The sequence below is a fragment of the Lissotriton vulgaris genome, chromosome 2_1 (genome assembly GCF_964263255.1).
Source record: "Lissotriton vulgaris chromosome 2_1, aLisVul1.2, whole genome shotgun sequence".
Lineage (NCBI taxonomy): Eukaryota > Metazoa > Chordata > Amphibia > Caudata > Salamandridae > Lissotriton > Lissotriton vulgaris.
The window spans coordinates 515,111,967-515,131,562 of NC_141687.1; the positions used below are offsets into that span (position 1 = coordinate 515,111,967).

The window sequence follows — 19,596 nt, forward strand, 5'->3', positions numbered from 1 at the left end:
GGGTTCCTTAAAGATTTGCAACATTTATTTGCTTAGCTCTCTTCGTTTTGTCTCAATGGGACCTTAATTTGGTCCTTACTTTTCAAATGTGTTCTCCCTCTGAGCCGCTTCATACCTGTCACCTTAGGCCTCTCACCATCAAGACGACCTTTCTGGTGGCAATTATTTCTGCCTGCTTGAAGGGTCAGTGAACTGCAGGCGCTGCCATCCCAGTATCCATACGTTTCTTACTTCCTGGACAAACTGGAACTGGTCCTTTGGACCCAAGCATCTTTCTTGCCACAGGTGTCTACCTGTTCCACATAGGCCAGTCCATCACTTTGCCTACCTTTTACGATCCACCTCCTCCCTCTAAGGAAGAGGAGAGATTCTACCGTCTGGACCCAAAGAGAGCATTGTAGTTCTTCCTTGACCACACAAAACTATTCCATGTGAACAATTAACTCTTTGTGGAATATGTCTGAGCCAAAAAGGGAAGGCCATGCGGAAACGAACCTTCTCCCACTGGATTGTACATTAAGATCAGCTACGCACTAGCCGAGCAGCAACACCCAGAGGGATTGTGAGCTAATAGAGCAAAGGCTGTTAGCATGCAGGCTTTTGGTCCTGGATATTTGCTAGGCAACAATGTGGGCCTCTCTGCATACAGTCACCAAACACTACTGCCTGGACAGTCAGGACCATCGGCATGGGCACTTTGCCCGTTCTTTCCTTCAGGACTTTCTAGTCTAAATCAGGTTTACAAACCCACCTGTTGAAAGGTATTGCTTGGATATCTATTCTAAGTTAAGGAATGCGCAGCTAGCAGTCTCTATTAGATGAACTACTTACTTATTTCGGTAACGCCTTATCTGGTAAAGCTGCAGATTCATTACCCAACCCATCCATCCTCCCTGCTCTGTGAATGAATTTAAAGGTACAAGGCTGCTCTATTTTCATGGCCTTAGTACCACACATCAGTGGTGAGTGTTCTTTGAGGCTCTGTGCCTCTGGCATGGAAAGTCGCTAAAACAAACTGACATCAGCCCATTGCGGTAGCACCTGTAGAGGAACCGCACTCGACACTTCTGATGCGGAAAACGCCACGCAAAGCCTAAAGACGGCACCTACCAGTGTGCAGGAGTACTGCTTATGAGAAAATATCCAGATCCCGTCTGATGCCTTGGGATAATTCTAAAGTAAAGAATATGCAGCTAAATAGTCTCTACCAGATAAGGCATTACCATATAAGAGTTATTAATGTAAGGCCACCACTATAAACAGGAGACATAAAATGTAAGAAAACATAACCACCCGCACTCCATGGCAAAAACAGAATCACTTATGTAAGAAAATAGGTTCAATATTAATTGCACGGATACGAATCCCATGTTCTCAAGTAATAAGTCCAAAAATCTTTTAGGAAATGGAAGTTGAAATCTCACGCTGGGCAAGGTTTAAGACCTGTATTCAGGAAAGTAATCTTAAAGACGGATAGCCGTTGGATGAGGTTTTTGCTGGAGCCATTATTTTCTATTTTTGGACTTGGGTTTTTTTGGAGTCCCAAAATACTCCTGCTTAGCAAGCCTGTAAGCTGTATTTGACAAAGAACGCTCGAAATTGAACAGTACAGTACTTAAAAACTCACTCCAGCAGAGATCACCTGGAGAGTCCAGTCCAGGTGCTACTGCTCAGCTGGTCACTATAGGAAAAGGCCTTTTATAGCTTGTTGTATCCCTTTAGGCACCTAGGAGATCAGCCCACTGACCCTTGGAGTAACTCTCAGTCTTAGATCAAGTGGAAGTAGATTCAGCCCCTCATGTCTCCACACAGGTGACAGTCAGCAGGTTCCATCCTCTTCTGTTCTTCCTCAGGTTTATAAAGCATTCCCCTGAGCTGGGGATAGGGTGCCACTTTTGTAAGATTCAACAGCCAGTGGGTGAGTGAGATTCATAGACACTCCATAACCTCTGAAAATAAGTTCCAATCTGCAACCCTTCGTACCCTTTGCAGCACATCCTGTTTGCCTTACTGCAAACTATCTCACAGTGCATTATTCTGAGTAAAATCGAACTTGGTGGCAACCTTCTGCTGTTGGAGGGTAATGAGAGGAATTACTAAATTCCTCCAATTCCACCCTTGAATAAAAAAGTATACCCACCCCTTCTTACAGGAGCATGAAGATGAAGGACAAGAATATCCTATCTTCTCCATCTTATTTCTGAATCTAAGTGGATTTATTCAATGTGGACAGAGAAGTTTTGGGCATGAAGATGGTGCACAATGAGTGGAGACACAATGTACTGGGCTCTAGAGAAACATTTGACATTTGAGCAATTCATTGGAATTCAGTGTTAGAGAAACGTGCATTGTAAGACTACTTGGCAACTAGATTGTCATTTTACTTTGTGTCATTATTTTACTCTGCATAGTCATGGCTCATACAAAAAAATTGTGTGAGCTGATGATTTATCTTGTTGTTATTCTGAGTAATCTCTCTTGCATGATCAGCCAGTAGTCCCTTTTAAACTTGTGGTTAGAATTGTGTATATTTTTTAGTAAACTCAAGACTGCTCAGCAACAGATAGATCCTAGAATGTTGGAAGAGTATATTTTAAAGAATCCCTTAGTTTTCCAAAATAAAGTGTATTTCAGTCAATTAGCTATTTTTGTTCCTGTTAGGGAGTTACAACTAGAATCTATGAAGTTGCCATAATTCAGAGGATCATGGTCACAGAGTAGATAAGACTACCTTGTATTTGGTTTATGAGCCACCATTTCCAGCTGCTCGTCAACCCTGGCATACAATTACTACTGATTTCATACCAGATCTGTCTTTAGAACTTTAACGGGTAATAATGATCCCAGTGGAAACCTTAAAAAAAGAGTTACACTTTTTCTTCTTTGAAAATATTACCTGCAGAAGAAGAAATTGTGCAATGTTTTTGACTGGCAGTCTTCAACTTAGTAGGATACTTAATTCAATTACATCAGCTAGATGTCTCTAGTGCCTTTCACATTTTTGGAGAGCTTTGTGTAAAGCATTTAGAATAGAACAAGTCCTTTCTTCTGATTAGCACCATAATAAAATGGGCAAGCAGATCAATCCTGTGAGAGATCGGAGGAACATCTTTAGTTTTTTTTTTTTAATTAATAAGCCAATAAATAGCACAGTTATACAACATTTAGGATTGGAGCAGCAAAAAGATGGAATCAAACAAAACAAGTACAAAAAAGTCAAGATTGAATTCTAACATCAATACTTAAAAATGTATGTATTATGCAATTCATGCCATCTTACTAAATATAGTAAAATAGATACCGGCTCACAGATAAAAAAAAGGTATTTCCCAGAGTAGATCGTATTGCTTCATCCTATATGGTTTAACATTGCACCACAGATCTTAATACATAGTCTACGTTTTTTGGGACCCTTTAATTGAGTATAAACTGTACTCTAGATGATATATGGCATAAAATCTTCCTCTCCATATTTCAAATGATGGAGGTTCTTTCAGCAACCAGAATGAGGCTACACGTAGCCGAGCCACTGCTACAGCCATAAAAATCAGATAACTGCCTTGGCCCATCTGCCGGCTAGTCGTAGACTCATCCAGCACTCCTAAGGGCATATTTGTGGGTGTAAAAGAAATCTCTGACCCAATTATTCCTGTCAAGAAAGCCTCCATCCACCTAATTAACAGTTTCAGCTTAGGATACATATAAAACATATGAAGACTATCTGCTTCATCAGCCCCATAACGAGTGCATTTGCCATCATTTGACCAACCCCATTGGGAGATTTTAGCTGTAGTGTAATAAAGATTAAAGTTGGTCTTAAAGTGCTGTGCTTTAAGGTTAGAAGAGATCAATATCTTCTCCCCCATTGCGATAAAATCCTGTTGGATATCCCCACCTTGGGATAATATGTCATTCCATTTCAGATTTTGAACCTCCAGGACATCCTGCTGTATTTCAAGAAGTCCTTGATAAAGAAAACCAATCCTCCCACAGCCTTTTATTGCCTCAATCATATAATTATTTTTGGCTGATGTTTCTTGATTTAATTTTTTCTGCAGATAGTCCCGGATCTGTAAAAACTGAAAGAAATCCGTTTAGGATAATGAGTATTTTCTGCCAAGCTAGAATTTGACAAAAAACCATCTTTATCACAAATTTCCCCCAGTGTCTCTATACCCTATCGTCTCCATCAGATCATAGTAGTGTCCCCCAAAATAGAAGGTAATAATAGTGATGCAGACATGAGCGTATAATAAAGGATTCTGCTAAGCTGCAAACATCTTCGAACCTGCTGCCATACTTTACTGGGTGCGTGAACAACCTTAAATCAAGTCTTCTTGTACTAACTAGGTTTGAGACAGTTGAAAAAACTTCCCTTGGCCTCTGGACCTAGCAACATTGGATAAATAGGTGGAGTCTCTGCCACCTAAATATTTTCCTCACATGTGACTAAAATTCGCATATGCAGGAGAATACAATAATAAAATGTACAAGTAGCCAGGTAGACTCATGTATTTCATTGCCCTGCGTGATTTCCCCTGGTCCCAAATAAAGCTACCACAGGTCGACTGCAGCTTCTGAAACAGGTTTCTATTGAGCTTTAAAGGTACAGATCTAAAATAATAAAGTACCTTGGGTAATACTTTCATTTTTAACACATTACACCTTCCAACCAATGACAGGTGTAAGCACTCCATTCTATCAAGCACACTTTTGATTTTACTCAGCATGGGGTTCTAATTAGCAGATACCATTTTGTCCAAGCACGTTCTAATTCGGACACCAAGATACAGTGCTTCCTCTGTGATCCTAGAGTCATTAAAACAAGCTTGATTAGTAGAAATATTTTTAGTTTTGGCTATATTTAATTTATAGCCAGAGCCCTGCCAACATTGAAATACTAACTGTTCAATCTCAGGTATTGCAACTGCTAGTTCAGGGGTGACGATAGCCACATCATCAGTGTAGGCTAGCACCTTATACTTTTCTCGTCCATGCTGTACGGATTTAATGATTGAGCTACTTTCTAGCATAGTCAGTAATGAATTAATGTATAAAACGAATAATAAAGGGGAGCATGGGCAGCCTTCTCTAGTCCCTCTGGAGGTAAATATTGGTTCGGATTCTAACCCCAGTGCACAGATTCGAGCAACAGGAGATCTATACATAGCTCCTATTGCGTTAATAAAATCAGGCCCAAAAACTTGTCGGCCCATAGTTGCCATTAAGAGACACGGTCAAACGCCTTCTCGGCGTGAAGTAACCCCATCCCAAATGGAGCTTGATGAACATTGAACAGATCTAACAAGGTGACCACCCTACTGATATAGTTGACCGTGCCCTTTCCTGGGATAAAGCTGTGTTGCCAGGATGAAACCAGGGGAGATATAACTCTCGCTAGCCATGTGGCCATGATATTTGCGTAGATTTTATCGTCACAATGCAATAAAGAAATAGGTCTATAAGACCCTGGTAATGTAATGTAGGAGGCTTGACCTTTTTTTATTTTTAATTACTATATTGGTTGAGTCCTAATATGCTGGAGCCTGCCCCTTTTGTTCCTCCTGAAAAGTTATCAGCATGTCTGTTTTTAACTCTTGAAAGAAAGGTTCATAGAACTCTAGAGGCAGCTTGTCAGGACCAGAAGCCTTACCGATTGCAAGTGAATTAATGTCCTCCGTGAGTTCATCTAATGCAACAGGATCATCCAGTTCCTCTCAATCCTCTGGACTGAGATCCCCTACTACATAGATCCCATATATACTTCTCATGTCCCATGCTCCCATTTTTTGGACCCTCTGTAAACAAGTCTTTGAAAAATGCCCTGAACACTGTGAGGATCTCAGAGGGTGTTTCTACCAATCTACTGGTTGGCTCTTCAATAGCGGTAATCGTAGGCTTGGCCTCCTTACTCCTAATCCTTTTTGCTAAGCATTTATGAGTTGCCCACCATATTCATAACATTCCCTTTTAAACAGGTAGTATTTATTGGCATTCCCCTTAGACCAATGCACATTGATTCTGGCCGTACACTGGGCAACTTCAGTTTGTACCAAGGTGGTTTTCAAGTTCCCCTGCACACATTGTATAAGACTCTGCTCTGCCTTTTGAATATCCTCATTTAGGCCCTGCATTAACAGCCTATTCTGTCTCTGTGTGTGTAGACCAGAATTTCCCCCCTGCCTTTAGTGCATCCCAAACCACCGTACAAACAGCGATATTACGATTAATTTCCAAAAATTGACTTAACCACTGCCGGATATGGCTAACAAAGGACTCGTCGAGCAAGAGTTTCCTTTCAAAAGAAAAGTATCCTCGTGGCCGAAAGAAACCTCACACCGGAATATCCAGTAAAAATGGATTATGGTCTGACGATACTCTGCTGACACCTAGCTCAACCCAGCTCTGGCTTTTGAGCCTGCCCAGTTTAAAGAGCTCAGATTCCTTCGTAGAGATTCCTATTAAAAGGTTAGTCTTATGGGGGACAGTGGCTCTATTTGTCCCCCGCCTACATTTGTGCTCAGCGATATTGGAAGGGCAAGTGTAGACTCTAAAGCCTTCCTGGTGACAACATCAGAAACCAAATTTGCTTTAGAATTTTCCCCATTAATTGGGTTCACCGCCTTATGTTGCCCAGTCCCACCAGTCGTTACTCGCAGCTGTTCCTCCTGCCTGGCACCAACACTGCAGACCGTTACATTTTCATTTGCCATGTGTTGTTGACTCTTTACTTTTTTAATGGGAGGAAAAGTGCCAGGATAATTTTCTTAGTGCATCCAGACACCCATGTGTTCTCAGCCACTGAAGCGGCTTCTCTGGCAGCCACTGCTCCAACTCGTTATTTCCCTTCATTGGCTTTCACTGACCCACTTGGCTTCTCTGAGACTCTTCGGCAGCATTGGAGCCGCGGGGAGAGCTGTGCTGCACCTAGACACAGCGCACAGCAAGTGGAGACCATGAGAGAGGCACCAAGTAAGTAGGGCCAGCGGAACCACATACTGCTGCAGATAGTGAATGGCCCAGATCATACGTACTTTAGCGCCATCGGAAGAATTAGAAAAATAAAAATGGATCGACTGTCTGTAGTGCAAAAAAACTCGATACAGCTGGGTTGGGAGCGAAGGGGGGGGGGGAAGGGGCGAAGATTAGACAAGAGCGCTCATCTCGCCTCAATTTATTTCTAATGCTAATGAAGAAAATTAGGCCTCTTATTTGCCAACCGCCGAATTTTCTTTTATTGTCTTATAATTATTCTTCTCATGGTACAAATAAGGTTCCACCCTTTTTTCCATCTGCTTGTATTGATCATTTGTTTACAATGACAATTGACTATTTGAAGCAATTGAACAAGCATCTAGAAATTGCATCTTCGAATTTACATAGTTTAGAGGTCAGGATGAAGGAATATATTGATAAATTATGCTCAAATTCAGCATCATTTTTCTTTGAGAAAATATTTGCTAGTCTTGTGTTTTGCACGTTCAGACACTACAGTCAAATTTCATTCCCAATTGTTTGATCCATTTGTGATAACTCACCAGATTACACTCACAGGGTTTTAACTGAAATTGCCTTATGCTTGTAAGATTTATCCTGTTTTTAATTCATCTCAATGGATAGCCTTACTATTTACTCCTATCTGAAGCTCCACAAGTAATGTACATGAGGTTAACGTTTCAAAGACGACTTTAGGTTTTGATTAATTGATAGCAATATCCTTCTAATTAAGTCAAACAATTCTAGATGGGGGCATATTGTTAAATATGTACCAAATCAAGAACTAATCAGAGACACTATGCCAACTGGAGTGGAAGGAGAGTAGCTTTTTCTTGGGAGTTGTATTTTCTGAGACTGTGCATTCAGCTCACTGCTCTGCCTTCATGTCATCTGAGCTGTGGTCACCCAAAGGGGTGTTTAGAAAATTGTTTGTGACATGGAACATCAATGGCAGAGGCATCAAGGAGTATTCAAATGAAAAATAATTATTTCCTTCTTTAAGCTGGTTCTCACATTGAAGTTGACAGTATATCATATCGCAGAATCAAATACATTTAGCACACTAAGTAGAAGTAAATTACCATAGTGATTTATCCTTCACAATCAGTCTGCAAAACTTTTATAATGGCAGTACTGCAGGCTACTTTCATCAAGAAATGTTATCCCAGAAAAGTTTAAGCTTACAATCTCAGATGCAGCACTGCTTTACCCAAGAATTACCCATGAAACAATCACCAGCAGCTTCTTCTCCGGTCCCCTATCTCCAGTGAGAAGTAGTTAGTTTACTAGGGCCTAGAGGAATTAGAAGGCCAATCTTTATAAATAAAAAAGAGGCATATATAAATCAAATGAACCCTAATCCTTGATGCTGTAGAAGAACAAGTGAATGATATATATTTATATATATATATATATATATATGTTATATTTATTGACACCTTTTTTTCATTCCCTTTTAGTCAGTTCATGTGATGTTGCTGAGAAGCTGGAGAGAGGTAGGTGATGTCTTAATACTCTTACAATACTTGTGAAAATGCAATTAGTAGTTGGATAGATTATAGTACCTCTAAACCTTGTATTTTACTTTATCAACATGTTGATTGCGTTTGTTCAGTGTTTATTTTTCATATAAACATCTATATATATAAAAACAAAAGTATGTCTGTTTGTCCTTTATGCATTACTACACCATTCATCCGATCGGCATGAAACTTTGGGAAGTTGTTGAGTAAACTCCCGCGAAGGTTTCTGGCAAAAAAAAGAAAGAAAAATGTGTTAAATATCGGCCCCCGGCACCCCAGGGCCCTCATAACTCTTTCCAAAACTAAACGTTTACAGTTTCCGGTGCGACTCGCTTTTGACATGACCATCAACAAAGCACAAGGACAATCCCTGCAAGTGTGTGGACTAGATTTGGAGAATCCGTGCTTCTCACATGGACAACTGTATGTGGCCAGCTCACGCGGCGGAAAACCTTCTGATTTATTTGTGTACGCACCAGACGGAAAAACAAAAAATACTGTGTATCCACAAGCACTCGAATAAATACACAGAATTAAAACAACACTTTAAAGTGTTTTCCATATTAAAATGAATAAGTTTCAATAAAAATGACTCAATGTCAGTCAGTCAATCACTTTTATTCGATTTTTAAAAAATCATAAAACGACAGAGTACATTTTAAAGATTACATACAAAAAAATTAAACAATCACAAGAATAATAATAACATATATATACATAATAGTTCATAAGTCATATCATCAGAATGATGTAAAGTGACATGTGCATAAACAATTGATGTATACATTCAACAAAGTTAAAAAATACGGTAAAAGCATTTAAAACATTGATGTATCTATAGTCTTATTGAGGTTACACTTAGGAAATTTAGTTTATAATCAATCCATTATTGCTTTTGCTGCGCTTCTTGTTAATGCGTACTCCTGCTACTAAAAAATTTGCAACATGAAAAGTGACATGTACATTGTGCAAAAGTTGCAGGAATAAGAGTGCAGGCCTAAATTGTAAAAAGCGGGCCTCTCTAAGGATGGGAACAAGATATTTCCTTCTGATTTTATCATAGTGGTCACAGAACATAATAAAATGTAAAGTGTCCTGGGGTGAAAAGTTGTTGCAATCACAAGGTTTGTTATTATCAGGGGTATCCCATCTATAGTGAGTGCCCAATAAAAAATGTATTAAATTCAAACGAAATCTAATTAAAAGAAAGCGGTGGAAAGGATTATTTACAAATACCAGGTAAGGTTCTGGACCTGGGACAGTTTTGAGCATAAAGTTCCTTCTAACTGTCATTTTCTTAAGTTCAATTTCCACTCGCTCTGTTATAAAAAGGTTCATCAGTGATTCCTTGATTGTTTTGACATTCTCCTTCCGTATGCTCTCGGGGGAATTAAAAAGGTCAATACGTCCCACCTGCGCCAACATATGTTTCACATATAACATCCATGGGATCTTAAGTGCTCCATCCATATTTAAACAATCTTCTAGAATTTTATGATTTAAAGAAATCTCTTCATTTAACCAGGTTTTTAACCAGGAAATGACAGGGGCAGATTTTATGACGTCTGAGACATACCCAACCCCCAATTCTGAATGAATGGTAAAAGTGGGGGTAGACTGGGGAACGGAAAGTAATGATCTTAAAAACCTGTTCTCTGCCCTTTGGATAAGGACAGGATTTGTGTATCCCCAGATTGAAGCCCCGTAGTTGGCGATCGCGATACTCTTAGCATTGTATACTTTGAGGATCGCACTCGTCGGTCTTGAACCCAATTTTCCAGCAAAATTCAAGATGGCTCCTGCCAATCAAATGCAGTGAGTAGATTTGGCCTTATGTTGGGGACCCCAAGTGCCTTTATCATCAATGTCAATTAAATGTTATCATAACAAGTTTCCTTAAATTTCCTTTCTTCTGAGATCGCAGCAACGCACGACGGGTAAGCTAGTTTCCTCAATATTATGGATACCCCATGGGTTCCCTATGTGTGGGTGAGAGTATAGATCATGAACCCACTGTATTAACAGGTGTCTCCTAAATACTGGGTGCAAATTATGCATCGACATTTGCAACATGTCTGTTATTAAGTTATGCAATTTATGTACTAATGAGCATGTGCCTCAAAATGTCCCGTCTCCGGTCAGCAGAATGATCTCCCTAATGAATATTTATTAGGTATAATGCTGTTTGCAGCACCCTTCACCCCCATATGTAGCTACCAACACAGGGGTGAAGGGCCTGCCAGGGAAAACAGACAACCATCACTGTGTTTGCATTCCCCACAAGGAATCCTTTTTTTTCAGTAGCCTGTTTTCCTTAAAAAACATAAAGGGGAATCTGTCCAACTGGAATACCCTTTCAGGTGTTGAATGAATTAGGACCTACTCTGAGGTAACTTTACCTTCATCCACGTCTAACACTTTAAGAATAATTTTAATAGTTCTGCCTTTTATACCCTCTAATTTGCAAAAGACATTATTCACCTATTTAATCTTGTCTAAAATAGACTATTGCAATAGTCTGCTTCTAACTACTCACAAATATAATATAAATAAACTTCAGGCCCTGCAAAACGCTGCGGCTAGACCTCTGTTGGAAATGAAAAATCTGCAGTGGCTTCCTATCAAACAAAGAATCACCTTTAAGGTGCTATCTCTAGCTTACAAGGCATGTTATGATCTTGGTCCTGATTATTTGAATCAGAGTATCTGAGAGAGACAATTAGTTATAGATTCCTTACCTTGTGAATTACCCCCAGGCGTCAGACTGGATCCAGAGAATTTTTCAGCGTAGTACCCCTGCACATCGAAAGGTGGCGTCAGTCGGCTCCACGTTCGTCGTTGGCGTTCTGGTCACCGGGATGACGTTGCTGCAGCTACTTAGATACCGCCCGCGCGCTCTTACATAAGTTCTTTCTTTTTTCTGCACCATCCCACGCAGATCCGGAGAGAGCGGTACCTCCAGTCACTTTTTGACTGACTTTTTTGAGACTTTTGCTGACACTTTTTTCTGTCTATTGACTCCCGGTGCTTGTTAGGGATGCCCGGTTTCAAGGCTTAAGGTTCCTGCCAAAAACTGATGTTGGTGACTGTGGTGCTTCGAACACAACCCCAAGTCGTGTTCCGACTGCCGGACCCATGAATCCGAAGTCTTTGCGGGAGGAGTCCCGAAAGCTACTCGAGGATCAGCAGTCCGCTCTGCTCAAGGTCCCGGTCGGGCGGGAGGTCGAGGGACTGGTTGTGGAGCCACCACCACCCCTCGTCCTCAAAGTCTTCACACTCCTCAGGTAAGTCAAAGCACAAGAAGAAATCGAAGAAGCATTGTCACTTATCCGACGCGACGAGGGATGCAGGTGGCGCCCCTCCCGCTGCTCCGCGTGCGGAACCCAAAGGGTCGACTCTGAGGTTCCCTCCTTTTCTGGAACCCGGAGCGACCCCTGCCCAGCTTCGAAGCTTTTACCAAGTGAGGCATGCCATGTTTGGGTAGCCCAACTCCGCTGGCACGCCTTGGGGCCCCGCAGACTCGGCTGGAGGGTCTGGGCCTTTGACTCCTGTGGCTCCGGCACCGCAGGGTCCCCTTTGAACTAGGCTTGGATCCAGATCGGCGCCGGTCGACCTCATAACACCTCCCCCGGCCCAGGTACTTGCGGCGCATAGTGGTCAAGACTCCCTACTCTCTGGACTTCCCCGTCACGCTGCTGCGCTATCTGCCACAGGGAGGGTACTGGACAGGGCTAGAGGACTGGGTGGAAGCAGGACTGAAAACAATGGGAGACTTGTACATGAACTCTGCGCTGCTACCATTTGAAGAGCTGAGAGCCCCGTATGAGTTACCGGGAGGCCACTTTCTGAAGCATAGGGCCCTCATGAGAGGCATTGGACGCCAATGGGGAGAGGGGGAAGCCAGCCGCGGGCACTGGCAGGGTGCAGGTATGTGGCACTATCTGCGGGGAGGATTAAGACAGTTTTGTGCTTTTACAAAGTCATACAACATGACACACAACAGCCACTAGAGCGCCTGCATCTACAATGGGAGGAAGATCTAGGGAAATAAATTCCAGAGACAGAGTAGGATAAGATCCTACAGCGTACCCCGAAGATATCCCGAAATGAAATGTTCAGACTAATTAATTTCAATGTTCTGCATATAGTGTACCTTACACCGTCCAGAATCCGGAGGTGTTTTGGCATGGACACAGCAGCATGCCCAAGCTGCGGGGAAAGGGAGGCGCACATACTCCACATGTTCTGGAACTGCCCCACGCTTCAACCTTTTTGGGAGGGAGTACGACGAGTAGTGGGTAAACTCATAGCAAAGGACCTCCCACACACCCCAGAGCAATACCTATTAAGGTGGTACCCCCACACGGCCAAAAACAAGATAACTGGAAAGTTTCAGGACCTAGCATACGTCCTAGCTAAAAGAAAAATAGCCAGGAACTGGAAGACTCCGGGGGGACCGAGGATCACCTACTGGACTAATGAGCTGGAAAGATGGGTGGGGGCAGAGGGCAGGTTATTGCTTAGGGAGACCCAACGCAGGATAGGCAAATTGGATAGAGCCAGAGCATGGGAAGGTCTAGTGAATGAATTTCTAGCTACGAACCGAGATGATGAGAGCAGGACGAGCACCCCGCAACCTGCAGCCCCGGACCAAGAGAACGGCTGAGTAGGGCATTGAATAGAAGCCTACCCTAAAGGGTCAAAGTCTATTGTTTGTGAAAAAGTGATTCATGCCCCCCTTACAAGAACACACAGATTGTGATTATATGTCAAATGCAACTCAAGGAGGGAGGGGGAGGTTCTGTTTAAATGGGTTGTTACCTTTAACATAGTAAAAGAATAATACCAATTTTTTGGCCGAATACCAATGTAAGAAAGACATGGTTGATACCCATTGAGTGTGAGCTTTGTATTTGTTTTGAAATGCTAATAAAATCTGGTTTAAAAAAAAAAAACAACACGTCCCCCGGCACCACATCTGCAGCCAATGCCAGTTATGTCACCAGCCTGCTTCGACCCCGACGTGGACACAGAGTCCGACCGACGTCGACCAAAATGGGTACTTTTGTACACCTGTTCCACCCTGGTGTTCTTTTCAGGCCAGATTGGCAACCAGAGGAGGGTGAGGAGGACTGGGAGGTTTCTGGAGACCCTTTAACTGTCCAGTTGGAGTATGATCCAGACTGAAGAGAGGAAATTGGGGAAGCCAATGGTCTAGACACCTCCCCAGATCATGGCCTGTTGTCTCCTTCTACCGTGGCTATGGAGGAGGGAGTGTCTTATGCAGTGGTGTTGCCTAGGGGGACGAGGGTCTCAACCTTGAGCTACTTACGATGGCAGTCACGACTTTCCTCCTGACAGAGGTGCTTCAACCAGCAGCGATCTCTTTGGAGCCCCTGCTGCCGTTTAATGAAGCCCTAACTGACATCCTTTAGGCCCACAGGCCCACCGCAGGGGCTCCTGTCGATAGGATGATTGCCCAATGCCACCGCCAGCCTCCAGGTGACCCCACTTTTCTCTCCCAACACCCCACCCCTGAGGGTTTGGTGGTCCATTCCTCAACGTCCAAAGGTGCATTTCCTACCGCACCAACTGATAGGGAATCCAAAAAGCTGGACCATCTTGGGAAGAAGATATTTTCTTTCTCCAGCTTGGGACTGCAGTCGGTAAACACTGCTTGTCTGTTGGGCCTTTACACCCACTCCGTCTGGGATACAGTAGCGCAGGTGCTGCCACAGTGCCCGGAGACGGCCTGGGCCGCGCTCTCCCATGCAGTCGCTGAGGGGAGAGATGCTGCCAAGTTTACCATACGATGTGGACTGGACACCGCCGACTCGCTAGGCAGGATGATTCAACGTTGGTAGACCTTTGACGCTACGCTTGGCTAAGGTCTACTGTGTTTTTTTGGGGATGTCCAGGCTACCCTCATGGACATGCCCTTCGATGACCCTCGCCTGTTCGGCGACAAAGCAGACACCCTTCCGAGTGCTTCAAGGTTTCTTAGGCTACGGCCACGTCCTTGGGCCTCTATACCATCTGTCCTGCACAGTCTGCTTTTTGCCCCTTTCGTGGCTACGGAAGGGGTGCCCCGCCACTTTCCTCCCAGAGTAACTGGCACAAGCTGTTCAGCCCCTGCGCGGCCGGGGACATGGGTCCCACCGCAGTGTTGCAGGGGGCCAGCGAGTGTGCCAGTCCACCAACGACCCTTCTGCAACAGCCTGCAAACCCTCCTAGTCCGACCTTTCAGGGCCATCAATCGCCAGTGGATGGCAGGGTTCACCATCACCTCCCCCACTGGTGCACCATCACTATGGATATGTGGGTTTTGCAAATAGTCCAAAGGGGCTACTCCCTCCCCTTCAGGACTGGCCCCCCCGCCTTGCCAACTCAGCACAATTAAATGGTGGGGGATCATTGGGCCCATCTACAACAGGAAGTTATGGCTCTCTTGGCCAAGGGAGCCATTGAGCGAGTTCCTGCCCCAAAAGTAGGTCGTGGTTGCTATTCCCACTACTTTCTGGTGCCCAAAAAGGACAAAGGCCTGCGTCCTATCTTGGATCTCAGGAACATTAACCGGTTCCTCCTGAAGGAGAATTTCAAAATGTTGACGCTAGCTCAGGTTCTATCTGCCCTCGACCCTGGAGACTGGATAGTAGCCTTGGACTTGCAGGATGCTTACTTTCACATCACCTGTCCTGCCGGCCCACCAGCGTTACCTGTGGTTCACGGTGGGCCACAAGCACTTTCAGTTTACTGTGCTCCCCTTTGTCCAGCGCCCCTCGGGTGTTCACAAAGGTGATGGCGGTGTCCGCAGCTTATCTGCGCAGATCAGGGGTTCCAGTCTTCCCCTATCTCGACAACTGGCTGCTGAAGGTGGGCTCGCACCAGGCAGTTGTCTCCCACCTCTAGACTAAGGCAGACCTCCTGCACTTGCTGGGGTTCACACCTGACTCCCTCTCAGAAGCTCCTTTTCATCGAGCGGTTCTGGACATGACGCAGTTTCAGGTTTATCCTCCCGATCAGCGAGTCGGGGATATTTGGGCTATGATTCCGATCTTTCAGCCTCTATCCCGGGTTTTGGTCAGAACGACCCTGAGGCTACTGGGCCTCATGGCCTCCTGTATCCTGCTGGTAGATCATGCCAGGTGGCATATGCGGGTTCTGCAGTGGGACCTGGAGTTCCAGTGTGCACAGCATCAGGGGAATCTGTCCAATTGCATTCAGATCTTGAAGGGTACTGCACAACAATTGCAGTGGTGGCTCACTTCTGGGGTGGGTCGGCCACATGTGAGAGGCGGAGATCAGAGGCCTCTGGTCTCCAGGGGAGTCTGAGCTCCACATCAACATTTTGGAGCTCCTAGTGACCCGTCTTGTACTGAAGGCATTCCTTCCCTCTGTCCTGGAAAGAGTAGGGTAGGTGTTTACGGACAACACCACCGCCATGTGGTACTGCAACAAACAAGGTGGGGTGGGGTCTTGGACCCTATGTCAAGAGGCTCTCTGTCTCTGGATATGGTTTGAACATCAGGGCATATCCCTGGTGGTTCAACACCTGGCGGGTTCTCTGAAGTCCAAGGCGCACAAACTCAGCTGCTCGTGCCTGATTGATCATAAATGGGGTCTTCACTCTGAGGTGGCGTAATGCCTCTTTTAGCAGTGGGGAGAGCCTTGATTAGATCTATTCGCCACCAAAGAGAACAACCAATGTCAGCAATTCTTCGTGTTGGAATTTCCAAGGCAGCACTTGCTAGGTAATGCTTTTTGTCACAAGTGAATTTGCGATCTTCTAAACGCCTTTCCGCCTATACTACTTCTGCCCAGAGTGCTGAAGAAGATCAAGCGCAACCGGGTCCAAGTCATCCTTGTGGCTCTGGACTGGGTACGAAGAGTCTGGTATCCTGAGCTGTTACACATGGCCATCGATCCTCCGATCCGTCTGCCTCTTCGGGAGGATCTTCAGTCGCAGAAGCGGGGAACGGTCCTCCACCCGAACCTGTCTTGTCTCCACCTCCTTGCGTGGATATTGAGCGGTGACAGTTGACAGCCTTCGACCTTCCTCCCGAAGTCTGTGATGTTTTTTTGGCAGCCAGGCATCCCTCCACTAAGACGGTATATGCCTGCAGATGGAACAAATTTGTGGCATGGTGCACAGCAAAGGCTGCGGATCCCCTTTCTGCCCTCTTTCTGAGGTTCTCTTTTTCCTCCTGTGTTTGGCCCAGCAGGACTGGGCTCTGGGCACTCTAAAGAGCTACCTCTCAGCCATTTCAACTTTTCTTAGGCTTCCTGATCAGCCTTCTCTTTTCAAGTCCCCTGTTGTAAATCGCTTCCTTAAGGGCATTGCTCATCTTTTTCCACCTGTTCCCTTCATAATGTCTCAGTGGGACTTGAACTTGAATCTTACTTAACTTATGTGCGCTTGCTTTGAGCTGCTTCACAACTGTCCTTTCCGACTTCTTACTTTAAAGACTGCCTTTTGGATTGCCATCACCTCTGTTCGCAGTGTGAGTGAGCTCTATTCTCTTTCTTCCAAGCCTCCCTTTTTGGCTTTTAATCCGGACAATGTCGTCCTAAGAATCAGACCTTCCTTTCTTCCCATGGTGGTTATTTCCACATTGGTCAAATCATCACTTTGCCTGCCTTTTTTCCGCCTCCGCATCTTTCTGAGGAGGAATAGAGGCTCCACTGTCTGGATCCAAAACGTGGGCTTTCGTTTTATTTGGATCACACCAAGCAATTCCGGATGGATAACCAGCTCTTTGTTGGCTACGTGGGCGCCAGAAAATGTCATGCCGTGCACAAAAAGACCATCTCCAGATGGGTTGTTTTGTGCATAAAAGCTTGCTACTCTTTGGCAAAGAAGGAACCTCTAGTCGGACTGCGCTCCCATTCCACCGGGGCAACAACAGCTACCCCTGCTTTGGACTTGCAGTCACACTCAATGACATCTGTCGGGCAGCTACGTGGGCATCTCTGGACAGCCAAGTCCGGAGAGATGGCTTCTTCGGCCGTTCTGTTATCCAGGACTTTCAGGTGTGAACTTGCTTCGTAGACCGACCTCCGGGGTTGGTATTGCTGGGGTATCTATTCATAAGATAAGGAATCTATAACTAACTGTTTGTTTCGGATGAACAAGTTACTAACCCTCAGTAACGATATATCTGTAAGAGACATAGATTAGTTGTAGATTTCTTACCGCTTCACCTATCCTACCCAATCTGCAAACTGACTTCTAGGGTTAAGGACTTCCTTTCAGAGTTCTAGTTTTTGTGCACCAGTGGTCAGTGTCTTGGATGGCTCTGGGCTTCTGGCATGGAATGTTGTGTAAAAGAACTGACGTCAGCACGCAAGGGCGGCGTCTAAGTAGCTGCCGCAATGTCGTCCCGACGACCACAACACCATCGATGAACGCGAAGCCGACCTACGGCACCTTTCGTCGCACAGGGGTACTGCTGACGAAAAATTCTCCCGATCCAGTCAGACGCCTGGGGTAATTCACAAGGTAACGAATCTATAACTAATCTATGTCTCTCACAGATATATCATTACCGAAGGTAAGTAGCTTGTTCTTCAAACAGTATCTCTCTATCAGAAATCTTCGATCAGCAAATGCAGAACTATTAGTACTGCCAAGATTTAAACAAGTACTATGGGGTGGAAAGAGCATTGTACTTAACACATCCAAAATATGGGACACACTCTCCCTTTGCTTAAAATCAGCACCTAGTCTCATCTATTTTAGAAAAGCTGTAAAGACCTGTTTATTCATATCTTGGTAACTCTCTGCTGTCATTTGATACTTGCAGCCGGAGCTGAACAGCGCTTAGACGCCGCTGGGTAGTAATGCGCTTTACAAATCCAGTTCACATAACAATAGTTTGCAACCACAATTGCGGTCACCAATCTTTGCTACATCTGATTGCCTACTACATATAGAAGAAGCATTTGCAATGCAATAGGTTTCATATTTGCAAGAGTTAGAACTATTGGCATGGAAATGAAAATGTCTTTTACCTATGTGTTTTGGTTTGGAGTGGAGAGGATTTGTGTGGAGTGGAATTATGTGGGTTGTCTTGGAATGGTTAGTTGCGGTATGATGTGTTAATCTGTGGTCTGTATTGGAGGAATGTGGTGTGTTGTTGAATTGTGTTGTGTATTTGAAATATGTGGGTTGGTGTGGAATATGTGGTGTGTATTGGAAATGTTTGGAGTTGAAATGTGTGGCAGTAACTGTGTGGCTTTGAATTAAATTATGCTTTTTGAAATTATGGGTTATGTTGTGGAGTGCATTTATGTGGATTGCTGGCGTGTGGCATAGAGTGCATATATGTGAGTGTATTTATGTTTTATTGAATAGAGTGTAATTATATGTAATGTAATTATGTGGTGTTGAGTGGTATTATGTGGAGTGTAATTATGTTGTGTAGTGGAGAATTGTGTGGCATTGAGTTGTGGGGTGTTGTGTGGCATGGTTTGTAGCAGTATTATGTGTCATGGTGTGGCTTAGTATTGAATGATGTGGAATTATATGGCATGTTACAAAGTTTTATTTTTTTGTGGAGAGTAATTAGAGCTCTAACCCCCATTTCTTAAGTGAAGCAGTCTGTAATTTCAGGAGCACTAGTTAGCTCCAGCTTGAACTACAGCCAGCCTCATTTGTGTTTTGCCAAATACCAAGTCTGAAAACTACAGACAGCTGAAAATGCAGACAGCCTTCTCACTCATCGTTTGGCTAGACAAAAACATCAGTATGTGACATCATAACTAAAGGGCTGTATTGGCCCCAATGCATTTTCTTTTTTTAAAAGAATCAAGTTTAATGGATTTTTCTTTATCTACAAATGCCTGGAAGGATTCGCTGTCGTAAACCTTAAAATAATAAACACCATCACCTTGCCCTCCTGCTCCGCAGAAGAAAAAACAATTGTCCTCAGCCACTGGTAAACCGTCTGAATGCCTGGTGTACTAATCCGACCCTGCACAGGAGGAAAAATAAAGGGAAGTTCTGGAGTTGCAAAGAAGCACACCCGGAAGACAACTGGGAAATAGAATATGCACATTCATAAAGTTCTTTTAGAGA

The 19,596-nt window shown here is 44.0% G+C and overlaps 1 protein-coding gene across 1 annotated transcript in view; it reads left to right on the top strand.

Moving 5' to 3' along the window:
- The window catches only part of VPS8 (VPS8 subunit of CORVET complex), a 1,704,823-nt gene that overhangs the window by 355,562 nt on the left and 1,329,665 nt on the right, over positions 1-19,596 (top strand). The window contains exon 16 of the mRNA XM_086955430.1: positions 8,457-8,492. Within this exon, the coding sequence (XP_086811556.1) occupies positions 8,457-8,492 (36 nt within the window). The remainder of the gene's footprint in view (positions 1-8,456; positions 8,493-19,596) is intronic.